Genomic DNA, 23,879 nt, shown 5'->3' on the forward strand with positions numbered 1-23,879 from the left:
CTTCCTTCTGTTGCTGGGGCAGCATAGGAATCCCATCCTCGTCGCCACTTTGTCGTATCCTTGGGGCAGCAGTTTTAGGAAGAAATCACTGGAGACACAGAGAGCTGTAAACCTTAAAAGCAGCCATTTATTGCCAGACACTGAACTAACCAAACCAGCCAAAACTGGCTGGGCTATCCCCTAATAATCTAACTCAGTTGCCATAGCAACAACAAGGTTCTATTACCATGACATCCAAATACACAACAATCTCCTCTGCTGACAGTGACCTGGCGTCCCCTTCAGTCCCTGCAGTCAATTGGTTCTCTGCGGTGTAGTCAGAATACTCTGCCTTGGCAGTCTGGAGTGTCTCGGCAGCTTCTTGGTAGGAGCCTGCAGGTGGCACGTCTAGTCTCCTCCTCAGCCAGTCCAGACTGAACTGAGCCACTTCCTTTGTATATGTTCCCTCCACCAGGAGCATGTCCAGCAAGAGAAAGGGGGCGTGGCTTCTTGGGCCCACAACAGTTTGTTAATCTCCGAGTTGCCAGTGAGGGATTGATACACGCAGTCACAAGGTTTTCTGCACCTGGATGAATTTCTTCCAGCTTGAATTTAGCTTTTCCATAAAGGAAAGGAATTTACACTACTCACTTGTAAGTGCGAAATACAGTGGAGCATGATGTCTTTTAGTACAAACATTTTACATTAGTATGATTATCAGTGAATTAATCTTTTTGTCATATGAGACCAGAAATATTGTTAAATGTACTAGATAATTCAGATCTATATCTTTTTTATTATTCCTTATGTAGTGCCAAAATGTATTTGGCCCATTACAGGAGAAATCAGAAGTCAAGGTGCAGCTCTGCAGAAGTTACAATCTGAATATGCACTGTGAATCCTACATGGAAAAGTCTAAATATGTTTAAATCTCTGCTCTCTAGAAACATTTGATGTTGTATTACAGATCCCTCTAATCCCATTCTGAATATTAGATCTCATGTAACATGCCAAAACTTCCTTAATGTATGGATCAATGTAATGTAAAAAAAACCAAAGATGATTTGGGCCAAAATTAGCAACTTCGATCTTTGGGGAAGGAAAACCATGCACAGGTTATTAGTGAAATACCCACATGGTCCAGCGTGCATACATTGCCTAGCACTATTAATTAGATATTTTATCTTCATCAGAAAACTCCTTCAGAAAGAATGTTCTGTACAGTCATTAAATTATTTTGTAATGAAGATTAAACTTTAGTTGGTTTATAGACCCTTAATATCTTTTTCCTAATTATATTTGATTCACAGTTGTTACATCCCTGTAGTGAGTGAGGTACTGTGGACGTGCACTTTGTGTCTGTTAATTTCTTTTGTTCAAGTATTTGTGCCTCACACATCACTGGTGTATCTCACTGCCTCTTGGAGATAGTACTATGTGTTCACCATTCTGACCCCACCTGGAATCGGAACAAAACAAAGCAGTTCTTCCCTGTAGAAAAACAACAACAAATTGTGAGCCATAAAAACAATTCTAGTCTCTATTATGAAATTTCAATCTTGAAAGTTGAAGTCTTCTTCTAGTGCTCTGAAGTGACAAATTTTAGCAGAGATTTAGCTCTCATGTACATCCTTCTTTAATGAGGATTAGTGGACATGCTTAGCTTAGGTAAAAAATTAATAGTACAAAAATACTTACAAATATTTTGGCATAGATGAAATTTTAGCATTTTGATTTTGGTATATTTATTGTTTAGTATGCTGCCTGTTACTTGAATTCCTGCGTTACTTGGATTTAAAAATAAGTCATAACTTCATTTCTATCATCCTGTTTTGAGAGGTCCCTTCTGTTCATAATGTAGATTCAGGTAAGCATTAAATACATTATCCAAATTTCTCAGAGAAAGTACACATTTTATATGACTTCCTCTGGGAATCTTACTAATTTTATTCACTTTATGATCTGGAAATTATATACAAACATTCAATAACACAGAAGTTCATGAAATTCTAGGGTATAAAAACTAAATGTCAGTGGATTGATGAGAGTGTGATTTAATACTAAAAATACATTCTCCACTCCCATTTTAATATGAATAAATACCTGGTTTATATAAATGTAAGACAGAATACTTGGTCTGCATAAAGTAAAAATAAACAAAATGGCAAGAAATTAATTTTGCAAATTGCTTGAATAAATAATTACTAGTTGCATGTAATGCTTAGGGGTGCATTTTCATTGTAAAGATTCAGTCACACTGCTCCCATTAACATTAATGAGAGTTGTGCTGTGAAATCCCTGCACTCTACACTGAAAACATACCCCTTGGAACTCTACAAATTAAAGGGAAAAGGAAGCCAATTAATGGATACTGTATTTTAAGACCATTCAGGTGAACAAGGTATTTGCCCCTACATTTTCTGAGTGCTCCAGAGGGATTTGGTTGGGCATTAATTGTGGCTAAAGCCCTATGTACCACTTTGAAAATATTGGTAGCTAATCTTACATTGCTGAACAACTGTTCTGTTCAGATGGTCTCTGTTTCATAACTCATAATGCTGTTTGAATATGGCAAGCTGCAAACAGAAGCTTAAAGGGCCAACTTGAAAATGGCACTTCTGTCAGACATTAGTTACCTGATATCGTTACATATAACAATTATGATAAGTTTACTATAAATTAATGAGATTAAGAGAAAAATATTCAGGGCCTGATCCTACGGAAGGCAGAGTGAGTGAATTACAGGAGTACCCAATTCTTAAGCATGTTGGGAATCACTGAGGAATATGAACCCAGAATGGTGGAAGCTGCTGAGGCAGAGGGAGAGAGTCAGAACACCCTCTTCATCTGAAGAGGAGGAGCAGGAAGAAGACAACAGCTCCGTTTTTGTATTGGGAGATGAAAGAGAGGTAATTCATCCTGAAGCAAGGGCAAATGAGAAAGAGAGAAGAAATATAAGGGGATGTTGGAGTACAAAGAGATGATGCTTCTGGCTTCTGTCTCAAAGGCACATCTCTGCTCTACTGTTACAAGCTTTTCTCTTTAGTGCTTCTTGTGTTTTCTTCTCCCATTCTCCTCTTGGGGTCTTCTATTCTGCTCTTTAAGGATGAAGTCAACCCCGTATCCCGTTTTGAATGCTTAAGTGATGCATAGGTCTCACACTGACCCTCTGCACAAGGGTGTATTATACCCAGTACTTGGAACAGCCTTATAAGAAAACTTAGCTCTTGCACTATATTAACTATGGAAAACGACAATTAGGTATGCTATGGTAATAGGTAGGGAATAAGGTACCAATATAATGTCATTGTTAAAAAAAAGACATTGAGTGAAGAAAATATTCAGTGAACTTCTCTCCTTGAAGAAAACTCAGAAAAGTAAGACGCACATGTTAATACTTCCCTTATTTCCTTGTGTAGGATCGTCGCTTTAATGATGAGATTGACAAACTGACTGGATACAAGACAAAGTCATTGTTGTGCATGCCCATAAGAAACAACGATGGAGAGATTATTGGTGTTGCCCAAGCAATAAATAAAACTCCTGGAGGTGCTCCTTTTACTGACGACGATGAAAAAGTAAGATTATTTATTTTGTGTGCTTCATTTCCATAGTAGCTTGAGAGAATCTTTCCACTATTAAGGATCAATTCTCCAATTTTGTGCGAGTTACCCACCTTATTAATAATGAATGAACTTTTTCTCTGTGGTAATAAGATCACATTGAGATAACTTACTACCTACCTTTGTTTCTCATGTATTTATTGTAAGTTTTGGATGTATTCATATTGTAAGATGATCAGTTTGTATCTTGCTTCAACAATCTAGACAGGCTTTCTAATTGAGAATCTGTTTTCTCAACTCTTCCATAAATGTCTTGGTAGAACTAATAACAAAGTGTTGCTCTCCCCAACCTTGTGATGAAGTGAATATAATTGTAGCCCCACAGCAGCAATGAGCTCAGTGCTAACTGTTTCTTAGTTCATGAGGTCAAGGCCTAGTGTTCTACTATTATCATTAGCATTTTTCAAGAAAACCAGAGTTCGTGTATATGATCTTTCATTTACTTCATAAAGACTTGATGTAGGAACATGTCTGGCATCATCACCACAGTTGATGGTACATTGTCTCATTATGTTAACCTGTGATTCCAGAAAATATGATTACCCATAATTACTGATGCAAAATTAACAAAAGTATTTCAGAGCTTTAGATGCCAAGAACTTAACAGAAATATGAATAGCTTTTGAATAACACACATTTGCTTAGACTACTGGTATTTAAATTTAATCAGAATAGTTGCTTTAAATAGCCATATTAATTTGAAGGGCATTTATTATTAATGATCTTTTTATCTTATAGTAAATTTTGTCTTTTTGACATGATCCTATGACTATGTATATGCTAGACACTGTTTGCTAAGATTTCCCAGTACTGCTATCATTGGTTCAGTGCTACTGATGGGAGTAGTTGTATTCTGGGTGCCTAGTGTTAAGCATCCTGTAACCCCACTGAGCAAGTCTTCATGACATTGCTCAAAATGCCACTGGCCACCAGGATTTTGTCCACACTAGAATTCTCACTGGTGGAGCTGCACTAGTGATAGCAGTGGTGGGAAATTTTAGGAACAATTTCCTAGTGTAGACAAGGCCTTAGAGAGGGAGTGAATCCTGAAAAGGTTAACAAAAAGGTTGCTGCTTGTTAGGCAAGATGTGTAGTTTTGTAGTACAACAGAAAGCAGATTTAAATATACAATATTTTAATGCTAGAGGAAGAAAAAGTAATTGTTTGTGGTTTCTATAATATAGCTACAGACCAAACACACTCCATTCTTCCTCTAGTGATACATATTGATATTCCTTCATGAAACTGTCTCCATAGATTTCCATTTTTGGAGTTGCATGGACTCAAGATTGTTTAAAATGTAGTAGTCTAGAAGGTGCCTTGTGCTTTGATATGTGGACGAAGAGGCACCCACTGACAACTTTTCACCCTCATTAGTTTCTGTTTTTGTCAATGGTTCACCATCCCTCAGTGTTCTCAGTGGGACTGAGGTCATAAAATACCTACACAGCCTGTGCAGGAGAAACTTCAGGCTGCTCTTAGCAAAGATGACCACTACCTTACATTTTTCCCAAACGGAATGAAGCCAAGCTTACCTTAGGGGAAGATGACACCCACTTGTGATGTCTGGAGGCAAAGAGGAACACTATGAGGATAAGGTGATTTGCAGGGACAGAGAGGGCTAGAAGGAGAAAGTGTGCGCGTGTGCAGGGAAACGTGGAGCATAGGAGGGAGCTCAAGGGGCTGGAGAGAGAACTGAGGGGTAAAAGACTGTGAGCAGAAAGGGTGAGAAAATATGGGGAGTGCATGCAAATGAGAAATCTATGTGAGAGCATGGAGGGAAAATGTGAATGGGTCAGAAGAGTGGGTGGGACGTAGAGAATTAGGAGGCAGGCAAGTTAGTGGAAAGGGATGAAGTGGATAAAATAGCAGCTAACCTAGTAATGGGGAGAGAGGGGGGTGTGTGCGTGTGCGTGTGTGTTTCATCAGGATCGAGCCAGCCCCCTCTTCTCTCCGCGCCCACTGGCTGTGGTACAGATCATGCCCTGAAGAGCTTATTATCTAGAAACGTTGAGTATTCTATGGTAGTGCCATTGGTAGCATAATATATGTGTTGAATTACTGTGCAATGATAATAAGAGGAAGTATTGTATTTACTGCAGGATAAATAATAAGGTCTGTTGTAAAGAAAAATTCCTGCATCCTTGGCTTATCTCCTAAATAGGTGGTGATAGTTTCCAGAATGAAGGATGATATGACATGAGTGAAATGAATTAGGAAACCGAAACAATATAAGTTGTGTACTGTGTGAAATACTGCATAAATCAAAAATGATTTCTAGTAATTGTGTGTAGGTATAGTACTGTATGTTTCCTTTTTAAAGTCAGTGTTGTTTGTTCAATATAAAATATATGTCTAGAGTACAGTGCACAGAAATATAATTGTTGCTGAAAAAAGGGGAGTCATCCTAAGTACTGATATGTGACTAATGAGGATAATAATATGGATTTTAATATGAATAATGTCTGTCAGTAGCATCAGCGTCTCTTTGATTTGGTGTGTACGGGGTGTAATTAGAAACTTATTGCCTTTCTGAGGTATCTTTATGTCTTGGAATCTTACGGCAATCCAGGAGGGAAAATGTCAGTGTAAACTAATAACTGGCTAGATATTAAAGATGAGAGAGGGAGGAATAGCTGTTATTTTTGCAACTGATAATAGCTGTCAGATGCCTTTTTCAGAAACATGTGTGAACAGCAATTTCTCTGTATTTCTGAGAGATTATGGTGCCTCCTTGCCACCAGCTGGAGACAGTCCAGTAGATATGTTGAAGTACGTCAGTTTTGTAAACCAGGAGTTTGTTTGTTCTCAATCTCATTTGTTTTCCTCTCCAGCAGATGTAAGTGTATCCATTATGTTTACTTTGTTTTAAATTTCTTTCAATTTTATTTTTTAATCTTGTGCCTATTTGAGCTGACTGGCAACTCTTGGATTAAGCTTCTGGCTTTTGGTTTTCATTCAGATGTCACTGTTTTGACCAGTCTGAAAAACTGGAATTTGGACACCAATGTTCCAATTTAAGACAAGATACAATAAGTGAGTACAACAACCAACAGAAGAAGTGAAAGATAGAGGAGGTTAACCATAAAATATTTCCATTGTTATATAGCTAACAACATGCACAGTTTGAAGGTTCCAAATAATTTAGAGATGTGTGTCTTTAATTTTTTAAATATATAAATATCATTTGCCACTGGCTGCGCCTCACCCGTAGCCACCGTTTGTCATGTTAGTAATTTTATATACAGGAAACCACATAAAACATTCACTGCAGTGGATGTATGTAATTGAGATGTACTGCCCGTTAGTTGTTTTCTTTTCAGTGCGTGGGAGTGACAGGGAAAAGAGCAACATTCCTGTCTTGGTCAGCAGCACCAGCTATGGCAAGAAGGAGAAAACATTCCAGCTCTGCCCTGAAGATCATTTTTCCTCATGTGGCAATCTTACAAACTAATTTTTTCCCCCTGTACGTTACAAAAATCACGTATCTGAACAAATGATAATACAGTGCTCTAGTTCTTTGGGCAAAGATTTTCAGAAGCGACTTGTGACTTCGGGACCTCAATTTTTGGCTGCTCAATTTGAGATACCTTTTAAAGGGGCCCAGAGTATAGATACTGAGAGTATAGATACTCAGCCCTTTTTGAAAATCAAGCTCACTTAAAGTTTCACAAATTGGGCAACCATCATTAGAGGCAAAGTTGCTATTCATTCTTGAAAATCTTGGCCATATTGCATAAATTCAGTAAATGTACATTATAAATCTGGCCCTATATGTTACAATGCTTAGACACAACTGAATTAAAGAAGCAATAGCTGCTTGAAAACTCAACTGCAAGGGGTTTTTTTTGTTTTGTTTTTTTAAGAGCCTCTAACCAGTCTCCCGTTTGTTCACAACCATTTTTGTGGGAGCAAATTGTTCCTGCATAAAGGCAGTTGCCCTTTTAACATTGGGCCTATAATTTTTTATGTTACATTTAATCAATAGTACATACAATTATCCATAGGTACAACTGGCAAACTATCAACTTCATGAATGTGAATTGTATATTGCATGTAGATGGATATAAATATTTAATACCAATTTCTTGGATTGTGCCATTGTATTTGCCTTCAGTTTTTTGGCTATTAGAGGTCATGCAAAATCAGTGTAATTTGTTTATTTCTTTTTTGCTACCTTTTTACTAGTCATTCAAAAAAGCATTAGAATTCTAAGACAGTATGTCAGATCTCTTCCAGAATACATTAAAGGGGCTCCCTCACACATAGACTCTAAGGAAAAATAAATGAAAACATAATTGGGAATGTCCCTAAATAATGTCCTATAATAGAGCTTAGATTTCATAAGGTGCTCTTGAGTTTCCTCAGGCAGTGGTAACCTCAAATGCATTAGACACATTTACGAAGCCACACACAGTACATGAGATTTTGAAAGAACATTTAGCATGCAAGCTTTGTTATGGTATCAGCAAAGGCAGGGGGATTCGTTAAAGTTGAGGAAGAGAACAGGGAAGTGCTGTTTCTGAACATTCAGGTGATTCACAAGAGAAAAGGAAGGTGTGCAGACTGGTTCTTGCTTAAGGATTGGTTTGCCTATTCCTAGTTATTGGATTCCCGTATGCAAATGAACTAAATTCAGCTATATGATGTCATTAATCCTGAAAATGAGATTTATCATAACATTCTTAAAATGAAATAGTAAAGAAACAAACCCACATAACAAAGTATGTTTTTCCCTTTTGTGTTTTTCTTTCTCTCAGAATTAAATACAGCATTTAAGAAAGTCTTTTTCAAAACCTGAAGACTAAATTGTGTGATGAAATGAGATTTGTGGTGATTAGTGTCTTGATTCAACAGAAAAAAATGATATTTTTCTATTAGAATTAACTAGATGCTAGCATTGTTTTTTGTATTTTTCTTAGTTCTTTTCAGAAAGTTAGCAGCAATAAAATATAACAAAATGTGTGGAATTATTAAAGCCCCCAAGGTGCAATCACGTTTATAATTTGCAATATGTAAGCTGGTGGAATGCTATAACATCTCTCTGAAAAATGTGAAATTCTGTTTTCACGGCAAATGTTCAATTTCCTATTTCAGTGAAATCTATGGCAGCTGTGAGAATAATATAGCATTAATAGTGTCAGAGTGAATTTTCCATACATAATGTATGTTCTCTAGTGCGCAATACATTTCTTTCCTTCGTTGTGCTAAGGTCCCAGATCCCTTACAGGGGTACTTCAGCGTGCTTTGGGCTTATAGGCAGAACCAGACCTGTCAGTCACTGGCAGCAGGAGAATATCCTACCTCCTGAAATTTCCTCTGGTGTTTTTGGCCTCTTCAGTGGCCAGTGCTCAGCCAGAGCTCCTTGCTGCAGAGCAATTCTAATTTAATATGAATAAAAAGTAGATTGCTTTGTGTGCAAGAGCATGTTTATTACATTTGTAAGGCTGGAGCAGAGGCCACTACCTTTTTATGGCATGTTTTATTGTGTTTGGTAACTTTTTAGGAAAAGAGGCTGACATTTACTACTTTTACTTATTTTCACAGTGGTTTATATTTGATATTAAATTAGAATTGTAAAATTTATTTTTCAAATATGGAACAATGGGTTGCATGAGAAGGCATGGCAAGAAACAAAGCATCTGAAAAGATCTCTTTACTCTGTTTGTATTTCTGGTATTGTCCTGGTATAATCTTTTCACATTCTAGACATGAGTCTCTCACCAGATAATTATGATTACTAATCATAGCAAAAGTTTGAAAGTTTACGATTTAGAATACTGAATGCTCCTTTATGTTCATTTCTAGTTTTCCAAATAGTCTTCAGATGTTACAGCAAAATAAATCAATTATTGCATTAAGGAAGTGTATAGGATAGTAGCAATCACACATTCATTTAACTAGGGGCTCAGTTCTGTTCAGCCTTGACATTCTCCTAGATTTAAAGGAGTGAAGCAGGTACAGGAGAATAGTGGACCATTTCCAGTTTGGCCTAAATTCTGTTTTACTTACTGAAAGGAAATAGGTCCTTTGACTGCAGTGAGATCACGCAAGGGAGGAAGATGAGCAGGATTTGGCTGTTTGTATAGTGTCCACATATTAAGCACTGCATATTGTTACCTATCAACTCTGTGTTCTTGGGGAACCAGGGCGCAGTACCAGCCTGTCTGACTCACAAAAGACCTCCCCCCCAGCCTCTGCTTGAACCAAAGCCGAATAGAAGAAAGAGACTTACAAAAAGCAATGAAAAGGCAGTGGAAGACACACCTAAACCCCTCCAGACAAGGGTGACAGGATTAAGGAAATGCCCCTAACCTCATTGGCATCAAGGATGGGACAGGAAGGCAGCGCCATTAGCATACAGAATGGAGAACAGAGATTCCAAGGCAAGAACCGCACTGAATTCTGGGACCAGACAAGCAGGGGAGCACTGTATGATGGGGGATCTCTGCTCCAGAGGTTAATGAATCCACACCTGTGCACACCCAGCTCAGCAGTTATCAGACCAATTCTAGTAATAAATCTTTTATTGGTATCCAAAATACTGAAGCTGCCTAATTGCTTTGTGAGCTCCCTGGCAGGAACACCGCCCATAGACAGGAATGAGCAGTTCCAATTGTTGAACCTGAACAAAACAACTTCAGTATTCTCCTTTAAGCCATCAGTTTACCCATAAACAAATCTAGTGTTCTCCCTTGAACCATTGTTCTTTCCCTACAAAACCCCCTACCCATACACAAGTAAGTGCTCTGATACTTCGATCCAAAATCTGCATCAGTTCCATTGGGACTTCATCTTCTCCTGACTGATCGTGCTGGGGGCTCTGCCTGTCTCCAGCACTCTGGACCCTTAGCTACTGCCACCACCTGGGAACCTCAAACAAATCAAGCTTCACGGAGTAGTGAGAACCCAGCTCTCTAGGTATAGCCTTCTGACCCTGACTTGTGTGATCAGTTATAGTTTTTTAAAACCTGACTTTTATAATCAAATTTAAGTTAAATTTAATATTATAACTGTTTTTTTTTGTTTGGCTCCCCTTGTATGGTTATTACCTGGCAATAAATAACTTCCATGGTTAAGCTGGTTGCTTCTCTCTCTCTCCCCTCTTGTGGGTGTTTTTTGGCTTCCCCATTTGCTCTGCAGCAGCGCTTCTCATACCTAAGCTAAAGATCCCTGCAGCGCCCAAAAATCCTGTGGGGTTTGCTCGTCAAGTGGGTTACTGCCAGAACAATTGTAACGTGAAAGGGGGATAGGAACGTACTGAACCTGTAGCATAGAAGGGTGGCAGATTGAAAGTGCTGCTTGAGCTAGCCTGCACAGGCGTACTCTGTGCCAGTGCGGTGCCCATGGCATATGAGGGTGACAGCTTGAAAGTGCTGTTTGACCCAGCCTGCTGAGTCCAGGGGCATATGAGGAGTCAGCCTGGGAGTGCTGATTAACCTGGTCCTCTCAGACATGCTCTGTTTATGGGTGTATGTTCGTCTGATTCTGGGGCTGGAAAACCCCAGCCCTGGGGAACCTAGGTCCTGCAGGATAGCTCCATGGGAAGGAACTTGCAGAAGGGAGAGAAGAGTAACCCTAATAAATGAGCATACCCCAAAGTAACGGGCAAATCTGGTAACAATATTCAGCATCCAGGCAGCAGTTTATGCCACGTTGATATGGTTCATTCACTAGGATTTTTATCAGGAATAACATGAAACCTGTTCCTCCCCAGAATTTCCAATACTCAGTTTAATGGCTCCGCTACCCCTCACCCACTTTTGTGTTTTTTTTTCAATACCATGGGCTGCACTGGTGACTAACAAGTAACAGATAAAAAAAAAATCCTTTCCTGCTTGTCATAAACAGATAGTTAAGGGTTAAGGTCTCTTTTACCTGTAAAGGGTTAACATGCAGTACCTGATGACCACCTGACCAGAGGACCAATCAGAGACAAGATTTTTTTAAATCTCTGTGGAGGGAAGCCTTTGTCTGTGTTCTTTGTGAGTGCTTTTTTTGGATCTAAGAAAGAACAGTCATGTCTCCAAGTTCTCCTGGAGTAGTTTCTACTAATTAATAGTGAGTATTAATTAGAAAGGCGAATTAGTCTTTTGAGTTGCTTTCTATATTTGCAATTGTGTGTTTGCTAAAGGAAATTCTTTATTCCTGTTTGCTGATATTGCTTTTACTGAGAAAGGAAGGAGAGAGGATTCTCTCCAGAACTTAGCAAGGTTACACCCTATGAGTGTCCAGCTTGGACTCATAGAGATTCTGTATTTTCTTTTTATTCTTTAATAAATTCTTTTCTTTTCTATTAAGGACTTGTTTGGTCTTTCCTTGGGTGGATTCTCAGGGAAAGAGAAGGGGGAGGTATCCCTCTGTAGTAGATCCCGGTGTCTCTCCTAGGAAAAGGGAGGAAGCAGGGGGAATGGTTTATTTCTCCTGGGTGTAAGAACTCCATGGATTTGGGGCTCTTGGAATCCCCTAGGATTTTGGGGAAGGACTGTGTCTCAATCCACATTTCCTGATTGAGTGGTGGCAGCTTACTAGATCTAAACTAGGATTTTAGTTTAGAGGGAAACCAAGTCAGGTCCTCACATTGGAGCCCAACAGCTCCAAGTGGGGGTGAGACTATGACATGGTGGCAGCAAAGGGGAGACCTACCCTAGGATTTTGGGGTGGGGGAAAACATGCGGGTCCTCACTTTGAAACCCCCCAGTTTCAAGTGAGGGTAGACTCTGACACTGCTAATTTGTTTTCTGTAAATTGTTGCACTCACCTAGATGCCCACCTCAGGGATCTTGTTCCTGGAGCCACACACAGAGGTAGCTAGTTCTAAGGCAAAATACAAAGACAAAATAGGATTGTTCCTTTAACTTATGGAAGTACTCAGCTGTGAAGGAATTAAAAGGAGAGGGAAGACTGTGACTGGGAGACTCACTGGCCCTACACTGATATAGCCAAGATGTAGAAAAGTCTATCACCCAGCTACCACTGGACTGGGTACATTAGGAATACCGGGATAGATAAGAAACAAATTATGTAAGCAAATGTATGTTGCACACAATTGCAATAAACAATGATTGCATTCCTGTTCATGTATTACATTGCTAATAGCGCCTACTAGGGTTTTCTGAAGTATGTGGAAAAACAGTTCAATTCAGAAATGTATAATTCAAAATTAACCCCCTCAAAAGTGGTTACGCCAGTACAGTATGTTGCCTACATCCCAATACAAGAGATACAATTTGCAGAAGGAAAGCAAAACATTACAGAGACTTTTGAAGGATGAGGGTGTTGAAGTGAGAACTGTCTGGGAAAGCTGTAACAGTCTATTAGACAGATCTTGTAAAGTACTTTAAAAAAAATAAAAACCAAATGAAAATAAAATACATTAACTGAGCCCCCTCCTACAGCAAATATATAACTATTGTCAAGAGAATTAAATTGGCTACATGAAGAAGCTGAAGCCAGGTTCACACCAGTGAGTCCAACTTTTGCAGTACCTAGGGCTGAATTTGCAGCTTTCCTTCAATTGATTTCAGCGGGAGATGGATCAGGCCCTAAAGTTTCCTTTATAAAACTTGTATTGTTCTGGGTCAGAGCACTGCAATAAAATCAATTCAAGCTGAACTTGGCTTCATTTCATTGGATTTGGATGCAAATAGGTCTGCCAATAAGCTGAACTCTTTGTTTCTTTGGAAGATTCTGAGCTGTTGATCAAACAGTATTGAGGCAGCTTGATCCATTCAGCACAGGAACAAGGTCACTGCATGTTTGTTTCATGAGCATTTGTTGGCATTCAGAGAGTGGGAAAAGTTATTGTTCTGAAGCAGTCCTGTCCATGAAAGAGCTTCCAAATGCTAACAAAGGCCTATGCTCCCCACTAGCTGCAAACAAAGGTCACTTCATCCCTCCACAGTTTAAGATAATATTTTGTCAGGTATTTTGAACCTGAAGGCACTTCTTAACTTGAAAAGAGTGTTCACCTTTGGAGCTAAGAGCCATGGAGTATGAATCTGTCATAAGCTTCTCTGACTGGCTGCTGCTGAAACATTTGAATGTGCTTAGCCTCCCACATAAATTAAACTCACTATTCCCTTCCTTTCCACCCATCTCACTGGTATTCTGCTCTTCCAGAGCTGTATTGAAACCTGGTATAGGAGAGGGACTACAGGTTTTATACCAGAGACTATCTGTAATTTCTGTGACATTAAATCATATTGGATAGGCCTACTGGCAAGATCTTTCTGCTAAAATAATTGGTAGTACAAGAGTTAGCCATATTGATATTTAAATCGCATCACTATGCTTCAGAGTCAACACCCCACTCAGATGACGGGAATTGTCAAAGTCCAGGGCAGTTGCACTTGTACGTCCCCTCAGTACTCCATCAGGGCATCCACTCTCAGGCTTCTGGCTCTTCTGACCATTGCCTCTCTTGGATGGAGACCCAGCTTTCTCTCCCTTGTGGCTGGACTGACTAGTTCCCTGCTTTCACTGTGTTATTCCCAGCAAAGACAGACTGTCTAAGTAGGCTTGCTAGCTTTCTTTTCTGAGAAATAGTGTAATTGCCCCCGTTATAAGTAAGGCTAAGATTTTGTCACGCACATTTTCAGTAAAAGTTACAGACAGGTCATGGGCTATAAAGAAAAATTCACAGAAGCCCGTGACTTTTACTAAAAATATGTGTGACAAAATGGGAAACTGCAGGGTCCCACACCACCCTGGGGGTCGGCTCAATGCTGTGGGGTCTCCCCCACCACCCATGCCTCCCAGCTCCAGGGCACCACGCCGCCTGTGAGCTTCTGGGGCCCCTGCTGTGCAGAAGCTCTGGGTGTCCTCTGCCACCCGCCCAGTTATCTGACTACAGGCTCAGGAAGACACCATTATATTGGTTTACATTAAGAGGGCTTTCTTCACAACCCCATAAGAACTAGAGAGGTTATGCTTTCATTTATAAATATAGTAAAATCTGCAGAAACAAGAGGGGCCACAAACCAGCTGCAAACTGAAAGCCACAGATTATATACCATTGCTTGAGATCATATGGGGAGTATTTACTGTCATGTTTGGCAGTTTGTGGGAATAGGCCTAGCTGTTGTAAATACATTACAAATGATTGTGGTACGCCTAACATGGGAAATCAATACCCTTTCTTGAGAAGTGTTGTACAGAATGTAATAGCATTAAGTAATTATGTCCACTAGGATATTTGGGAACATTAACAGAGAAGCAACTCTGCTTCCTTGTTTATTGCTTGGCAATTCAGTATTGTTCATTTTATCAAAATCACCCTGACTATGGATTCTCTTAATGTTCTTGTCTTAGTAAAATTCCAGAAGAATTTTGAGAAGGAAGGATCAATTCACAGAGACATTAACTTTTTTTTTTTTTTTAAAGAAGAATTTAATCATCAAGTTCTCAGCTGGATTTAGAGTTAAATCATACTAGTGAGGGGGGGATCTGTGGGTGTTTCTTCAGATTGTCTGCAGATTTTGAAGCATGCGGATGGTAATAGAAATCATTCTACATTCCACTGTGCCTGCTGGGTAGATCAGGGTGTTGCAGATCTAGCTATGGGAAGACTTTCCAGATCTGTACAGCCCAAACACATGGTCAGTTTTGTAGTATTATTGGTTCAGGAGGCCTTGTTCTTGCAGACAAACGTGGAATGGGTTCCTTAGTTATTTTCCTGCCTGGATTTATTCAGCATATTTTCCCAACTGGAACTAAAGTTACCTCAAGCATACTTTTCTGTTTGAGCTGGAAGACTAAGGTAATAATAATTAATGCAAAAGGTTGTTCTACAATCTCTTAGTGAATTCAGGAAAATATTACAAAAGGTCAGAGAACTCCTTTGCTTGACTTCTATGTAGCCATATTTACTATCCTTAGGTGTACAGAGGAGTAGTCTAGAGGTCTCAGAAAAAGGACTATAAGTCCTGAGTTCTGATCCAAGCTGTGACACCAGTGTGGCCTTGAATAAGTCATTTAATCATTCTGCCTTAGTTTTCCTATCTATAAAATGAAGATAATACCTATCACTCATGAATATTGGAACAGTTGACCAAGTTAGTGTTTCTAGATTCTTTTGAAGATGACATGCTATTAATAAGAAGAAACAGTAGCGATTACAGCAGTTTGTGATTTGTCAGTGAAGGGGAAGGCATGTCACAAAACAGCTTTTCACCTAGGCTGTGCTAAATCTCTTGAGCTTTGACTACACAGTGAAATTGACTGGAATAGCTATTGCAGAATATACTATTCTGGAATAGCATCAGATCTGAATACTCTGCTCCAGGAATAATTACTTTATGATCATTTTCCTCAGTAGGCATTCTGATCAATTTTCCCAAGTAGCCAAGGCCTTATAGTACCAGATATGGCACTACCTAATTGATGTGTGATAGGGCCCTCAGTGGCCAGGCAGCCTAGTGGCTAGATCAGGGGTAGGCAACCTATGGCATGCATGCCAAAGGTGGCACGTGAGCTGATTTTCAATAGCACTCACACTGCCTGGGTCCTGGCCACCGGTCCGGAGGGCTCTGCATTTTAATTTAATTTTAAATGAAGCTTCTTAAACATTTTAAAAACCTTATTTACTTTACATACAACAATAGTTTAGTTATATATTATAGACATAGAAATAGACCTTCTAAAAACGTTAAAATGTATTACTGGCACGCAAAACCTTAAATTAGAGTGAATAAATGAAGACTCGGGCACACAACTTCTGAAAGGTTGCCGACCCCTGGTCTAGATCATTGGTTAGGGGGGCTGTAGGGGGATCCGACCTCTCCTTCTCCTTCAGGTCCCGGCCCTGGGTCCTGTGTTGCTCAATCCCTAAACAGGGGAGATGGATCTTTCTCCCAGCCACGGGGGAGGGTGGGATGGGGTGTTCAGGACCTGTTTTCCTGGCCTCCTCCCTATACAAGTCCTTTTAGTTTGGGGCAAGGCCCCACTAGTCCAGTTACCCCACAGTTAGAGCTTCTCTATAGATTCCCCTTAGCTGGCGAAGACTTACTTGCCTCCAGTGGCTGCGTTGGCAGGTGAGTTGCAGGTCTGTGTTTTTAGGTAGACATACAGGGAGCTTCTGCCTCTTCACCAGTCAGCCCCTGACTGAGCCAGGCTCCCTTCTTTTCTCCCCTCTGCAGGCCTGGCATTGGTTACAGGTATAATGGGGCGGGTCTAGCTGAGCCCACAGGTGTTCTTTAACCCCTGCTGTGCCTGGCTGCAGTCTCTCTGCTCCTTCACAGTATATTATATAGATCAACTGTTCTTGATATATAAATATTTTGTCAGTAGCAGCATATCAGCAGAACTTTTGCTGGTAACATTTTCCATCATAGACAAAGCCTAGGTCTTCTTCTTAATTGACATCAATCTCACAAAATACATACCATCACAGAGGTGGCACAAAGATTGGATGTCTGTATAATAGTCTGAAGCTATTAAGTGCACAAAAGTACTCTTATCTCATGTAATGGGTGAAATTAATTTAGCACTTCAACTAGCCTTCATTTTCACCAGTAAAAAACAACTCCAAACCAACCAAATTCATTTGGCCAAGCCACTCTCGCTTTTAGAAAAAAAAAAGTACAAAATTATGTATTGAAACCAATGTCTAGTTATAGGAGCATATAAAGAAACTGTTTTTCTGGGCAGCAACTGAGGTAAGTCTTCTCAAATAAATCAGCAAAAAAGATCTGCCCCATGGGTCTGTTGGGATGATTTCGTCTTTTAGTGAGGTATTCAGTCTACTCTGTTACCAATAGCTGTTCTCCATAATAACTACAAGGTTTGATATATATTTTTGAATTAGCATTTCACATCTCCTGTGAATTTCTCATCTTTCGTGGGGCAGAGTGAAATGTTCATACAACAGTTCTTGCACTGCTCAAGGCCCTTTCTTGAGCAATGCGTGTTTATTAATTGGTTCACCACTTCTTCAATGGAAAGTGGATAGACACCAGCCTTTGTAACCTGGGCAGATTTACCAGGCACTTCAGTTGAACTCACTGGTAAGGGCAAACACTAGAATAAGTTTATTAATTACAAAAGATGGATTTTAAAATGATGAAAGGCAAAAAGTCAGACTAGCTACCACAAGAAAATTAAAAGATAAGCATGCAGTCTAAATTCTCAACCTTATTAGACTAGGCAATAATTGGACTAAGCAGTTTCTCACCCCACTGGGTACTGCAGGTTGGTTATTGTCTTTCATATGCAGGCTCTCCGTTAGCCTGGGATCAGTCTCCTCAACTCCAGTGTGCTCTTTGCCTTCAGTTTGGGTGAGAGAGGAGAAAGGAGAAACCATGTGGCCTCCGTCCTGTATTTTATATCCTCATTCCATGTGTTTGGAGAACACGAGTCCAGGTATGTCTGGTGGGCATTGCTAAGTCAACAGGTGTAATTGAGCAAGTCCCCTGGTGTGGCCTTGTGCAAGTGAGTCATTGACTTGTAACTCCCTTGCTGGACAATGACTGTTGATGGTTGTTCGACACCCGCGCGGGTGCTGGTTACCTCTCTGGTTGTTGTCTCTGGGGATCTAATATCTGGGCGACTCTCCAGCTCACATCATATTTTAGTGACAACCATACAACACAATGTCATAACTTCATATGCACTAATGATATACATATTTAGAAAGAACAGTGTTTTTCAGTAGATCATAACTTTTCCCATGATACCTTATAAGGCATGCTTTATATGAAATATCACAATTATATACAATGTTGAAAATGGGGTTACAGAGTGCTCCCCCAAGATGTAGAGTGTCACAGTTCCCTATAATAAAAAAGGTTCTGTAGGCTAATTTAGGACCGTGGTAGTCATTGTACAACCTCATTATCTTTGATTGTTTTGGACAATTGCAAGTGATTTGAATTTTTGTGTACCATCAATGGAATTGTTCACCAAAGGAATAGACTCCTGCCTGTAGTCTGTAGAATTTTCCATCTGGGATGTGGCAGTGTTTCAGTGGCTATGATTAAAGCAGTAAAGGTGCAGTAGACTTCACAATGGATATTGTCCCCTTCTATGTGGGCGAATGGCCAAGGATCTGTGTAGATGTAAATCCACCAGTCTTTTCCTTGTTTTTAAGGGTGACAGAACAAGGTAGTCCATGCTACTGATGTGGACCTTTCCCTTCATGGGGTCCCAACATCTTGTTCCTTCTGTTCCTCTGACCTGGGGGGACGAAGAAGGATTTGGACCTTATGTTGGAATACTTCACTGAAAGAAATTATAATGAATTGTTCTTGCTATTGTATCACTAGCTGACATCTATGTCCAGAATTGCTTTTGAAAGCGAGGGCAGAACCTCATTGCTCATTGACATTTTGATGTTTCTGCATCTCCACAACACAACAGAAGCCCCTGTTTTGTTCATCAATTAACATAATTGGCCTGCTTTGCTGAATGTTAATTTTAGCAAAAATTAAAATAAAAATCTGTTGTTGTTCTTATGAAAGATTTCAGAGTGCTATAATTGGTTGTGGATGTTGTGAAGTGTCATACTATTAGTGAAAGAACATAGAACACGAAGTACAACTTGTCAGATCACCTCCGACACTTAGTCAACAAGGATACAAATTGTTGTGCAGCCAGATTAGATTCCAAAACTTCAACCAACATTTAAGTAAATTAGCCAATTAAATTGCTAATGATAATTCCCTTCACCTTATTCCCTTGGTAGGCAGACATTTAAGTAGACTTTAAAATAAATAGGATTACATTTTTAGAGCCACAACAATGTTGGAGCTGTCAGAAATAGTCACATTGTTTATAATAATGTATAATGGTTTAGTATTTCAGCAACAGAAAAGTGTTGCATGCTTTATATAAGTATGACAGAATAACTGAAGTGTGCAAAGAAAGAATTTCCTGTGCACTTTAGTGATACAGACAGGGGCACCAGTAAGGACATTTAATGTTAGGATGCTTTGTCAAAACTGTGTGTGAGCAAATTAATTATTAGTGGAGTTTGTCTGGAAACTTACTTCATTGAAGGTTTATCCCTATACATTTATCATCAAAACAAAGATCTTCACACCAGTACTTATGAAAGCTTCAGTCCTTGAACAGAACTTTGTATAATACTGTGATGGGTTCAGTCACAGACCCTTGGGACTGTTACCTGATGTGCTGAGACTACCTCTGAGCCCATTTTCTCTGCCAGTTTGGACCTCCAGCACCCTGCCTTGTTGAGCCAGACACACAAGCCTGCTGCAGCACAGACCCAGGGTCTGAACCACACCCCCAAAGCTGCAGACTTAGCAAGTGCTCCTGTCTCCAGCACACAGACACCCAGCTCCCAATGGGATCCAAACCCCAAATAAATCTATTTTACTCTGTATAAAGCTTATACAGGGTAAACTCATAAGTTGTCTGCTCTCTATAACACTGATAGAGAGAGATGCACAGCTGTTTGCTCCCCCAGGTATTAATCTGGGTTCAATAATAAACAAAAAAAAAGTGATTTTATTAAGAATAAAAAGTAGGATTTAAGTGGTTTCAAGTAATAACAGACAGAACAAAGTAAGTCACCAATTAAAATAAAGCAAAAACACGCAAGTCTAAGCCTAATACATTAAGAAACTGAATACAGGTAAATCTCACCCTCAGTGCTGTTCCAATAAGCTTCTTTCACAGACTAGACTCTTTCTTACTCTGGGCCCGATCCTTTCCCCCAGGACAGCCCTTGTTAGTTCCAGCAGACATCTTAGGTGAAAAGCCGGGGATTCCACATGACTGGGACCCCTTTGTTCTGTTCCACCCCCTTATACAGCTTTGGCACAAAGCGGGAATCCTTTGTCTCTCTCTGGGTTCCCCCCCCCCCCCATCCTTCTCAATGGGAAAGCACTGGGTTAAAGATGGATTCCAGTTTCATGTGGACTTAATGTTCACATGTCCTGTGAGACTTCATTACTCACTCCCTGGCACACATGTACACAGGAAGTCCTACAAGTAAACAGAGCCATCTGCAACCAATTGTCCTAGTTAATGGGAGCCATCAAGATTCCAAACCACCATTAATCGCCCACACTTTGCATAACTACAATAGGACCTCAGAATTACATTTCATATTCCTACTTTCAGATTCAAGAATGATACATTCATACAAATAAGATGAACACACTCAGTAGATTATAAGCTTTGTAATGATATCTTACAAGAGACCTTTTGCATAAAGCATATTCCAGTTACATCATATTTACACTTATAAACATATTTCCATAAACATATGCAGGGGCGGCTCCAGGCCCCAGCACGCCAAGCGCGTGCTTGGGGCGGCAAGCTGTGGGGGGCGCTCTGCCGGCGCCGCGAGGGCAGCAGGCAGGCTGCCCTCGGCGGTTTGCCTGCAGAGGGTCCGCTGGTCCCGCGGCTTCGGTGGACCTCCCGCAGGCACGCCTGCAGGAGGTCCACTGAAGCCGCGGGACCAGCGGACCCTCCGCAGGCAAACCGCCGGAGGCAGCCTGCCTGCCGTGCTTGGGGCGGCAAAATCCCTAGAGCCGCCCCTGAATATATGGAGTGCAATGTCACAAGTACAATCTTGCAAAATCTTAATGTAAATTAAGTAGCCACTTGCCTACTTTGCCATAGTAATGGGAAGGAGGGGGTTAATTTAAAAAAAACAAATGTGATGTTACTTGCCTGTCTAAAAAAAATATGAATGGAGAGTAGAATTTGTATAAGGCTGGTGTTGCAGTTATAGAGCAGGCTGTGCTTCAGACCTCTTTTTGTCCCTCTTGAGTGCACCCCTTTGAGGACCGGTATCGCTACCTTCATCCGGGTTTGAACCAGGATCCTTGGGTTGCAGCCCCCTGCTTATCACCCCTGTTAACCCAATAGGCCCAACTGTGTTTTGTACCCGCAAGTTCTTCTCCCCTGGGAGCCTGACAGTGATTAAAGTGACTCTCAACCAACTTCTTCAAAACAAAGCTGTATTTATTCACTGCAAAGATGCATAGTGCCCAGAGCAAAAGATTAAAACAAAACAAACAAACAAAGCCTAAATGTTTATTTTCCTTTAAAAGGTCGACTTAATCTTTCCTTAAAAACTTTGGTAAGCTACATTCAGCCCAATTACCTCCATCTCTAGGTTGTGAGAAGCAAACTGCCATGCTACAAGTATGTCTTTCTGTCTCCTTGCATCCCTCTCATCACTCACTGAACAACTGTGGGAAACTCACATAAGCCCCTTTCTGCATAGGCCAGGACTTTAAGATTTTTAGAATCCCCAGTATTGCCAACCCCAAATGTTCAAAAATCATAAGTCAGGCTCACGGAAATCATGAGATTGGTTTTAAAATCATGATGAGATTATGTAAAAATATTAGATTTGGTGTTCTTTTTATTTGCCTTCTGCTTTTTGAGCCATTAGGGGTCTTTAGCACTAGAGTCACTTTTTGAGCTTTCTCCAAAGCCACACAGGCTAGAAACTTACTTTTTCCTTTAAGAATGAAGGCTGAAATCATCACATATTCACTTGATTCCAGGAGCTGGGGCTTTAAGAAAACAGTAATTATCATGACACTTATCACCAAGGCCATCCTTAGGCATATGCAGCATACATAGCTGCGTAGGGCAACCGAAAATTTGGGGCACCCCTGGGTCTTAGTGTCCACCCTTCTGCTTCTTCCTATCCCTGTTCTGACTTTTCCTGCAGGCTCCCACAGATAGCTGCTTGCAGCCTGGGGTAAAAAGTCTTCCTCTGGAGGGGATCTAGTAACTTAAAAGTAAAAAAGCCTTCCAGACGGCCAGACCTATTAGCACAACACTGAAACTGTTAAAAAACCATTCAAGTGGTAATGAAGCCATTTAACAGGCATTTGCCAACCCCCACTATATACAGCAAACAGGGGAAGATTAAGAGCTACTCTGAAACCTATATACTGTCTGTTTCTGAATTTACTGACAAAAACAGTTGTGCATTACTTTAATATTTACTCAGAACATGTTAGTCTACAGGACCTTAGTTTAAAATTTTCTTTAAAAATATTTCACTAACGTGTTGCTGAAGATTATGCAAGGATTTTTTAGAGATGTGATTTTATAGATTTTTAGATGTACAATCTGAGTATTCATGTTTAGCCTTAAATGCTTGGATCTTCAGACAGTTTTTTTTAAATCCTTCAAAAGACACCACCCTACTCTAAAATACACATTTTCATTTTAATTACCATAGTACAAAAACTTGCTTCAAAAGTCTTCCTCTCCTTTCTGTCCATCCCTTTTTCCCTTCACCCTCCTGTTGAAGGGAGCTCTTAAAGGGACAACACCCCTTTCCTTCCAGATAGCTGGGCAAACAAGTTTTCCTTTCTTTACTTCTATTTGATGAACTAGTTTTAAGAGAACTCTCCAGCAAAGCCAGTACCTTAGTAAGATATAAAATCCTTTGTTATGCCTAAAATCTTTGGAAACATATTTTTTAAAGATGTTTATGAAATTTCACCAACTCTATTGTTATGGAGATCACACAAAGGAAATTAGTGTTCCCTTTTTCTAAAAGCAATGAATATTGTTATAAACATACTAAACCTCTGTGACTGATTAATTTAAAATAATATTTTTGTTTCAGTGAGTTAAATATGTAGTAATCTGGAATGATTACTTTATCAAGGTTTAAGAGTACATTTAACATATAAAATCAGCTTAGAAATACTAAGAAAATGTAAAACGGAGAAGAGCTGCATCATGTATTCCATAATATTTAATGTTGTATTCAGCAGGACAGCTGACTTGCCCTTACTACAAAGTTTTTGCAAATAAATCTCTGACAAACTTCAGGGTATATCAAAAAAACTGTGACTGACATTTTTTATTCCCAAGTTTAGTGCTTTTAATTAGGTACCTTCTGCATGTCCAAATCTTCACCTTCTGGCATGCAGAGGAAAACATGCTCCATTTTCTTTAGAAATAAATTGCAGAAGAGTGGTTTTTTCAAATGTCATTTGCTTCATTTGGGTTCAGGGATTTGGCTGGAAGGGAGGGGGAGGGAAGAGAGGAGGGAGACAGTGGGGAGAGGGCAGGGCCTGGGTGGAGTGGGGTGGGGCCTGGGGCAGAGCAGGTGTGGAGTATGGGCAGGGCCACAGGCAGAAGAGGTGGGCTGGGGAGCTGGCCTCCCCAAGCAGCAGCTTCAGCCACCGCCATGACAGCAGGTAAGAATGGGTCGGACATCCAGTGTGCGCTGCAGTCTCCTTAGGCAGGGGCCATATTCATAGAGCCGAATGTGCTGGCACCACGCATTCAGCGTGAAGGAGAGGGTACGGGGGTCTCTGAGGGGAACTG

General features: G+C 40.1%; 1 protein-coding gene across 9 annotated transcripts in view; it reads left to right on the top strand.

Annotated features, from left to right (window-relative positions):
- The window catches only part of PDE11A (phosphodiesterase 11A), a 219,773-nt gene that overhangs the window by 38,410 nt on the left and 157,484 nt on the right, over positions 1-23,879 (top strand). For 3 of the 9 annotated variants that reach the window (XM_039494567.1, XM_039494564.1, XM_039494559.1), the window contains exon 2: positions 3,399-3,557. In XM_039494567.1, the coding sequence (XP_039350501.1) occupies positions 3,399-3,557 (159 nt within the window). Of the gene's footprint in view, positions 1-248; positions 633-1,402; positions 1,494-1,747; positions 1,847-3,398; positions 3,558-6,564; positions 6,639-23,879 lie in introns of those variants that run through there. The other 6 variants (XM_039494561.1, XM_039494563.1, XM_039494560.1 and 3 more) reach the window with 6 other exon arrangements.

This window comes from Mauremys reevesii, linkage group 11 (genome assembly GCF_016161935.1).
Source record: "Mauremys reevesii isolate NIE-2019 linkage group 11, ASM1616193v1, whole genome shotgun sequence".
NCBI classification, from domain to species: domain Eukaryota; kingdom Metazoa; phylum Chordata; order Testudines; family Geoemydidae; genus Mauremys; species Mauremys reevesii.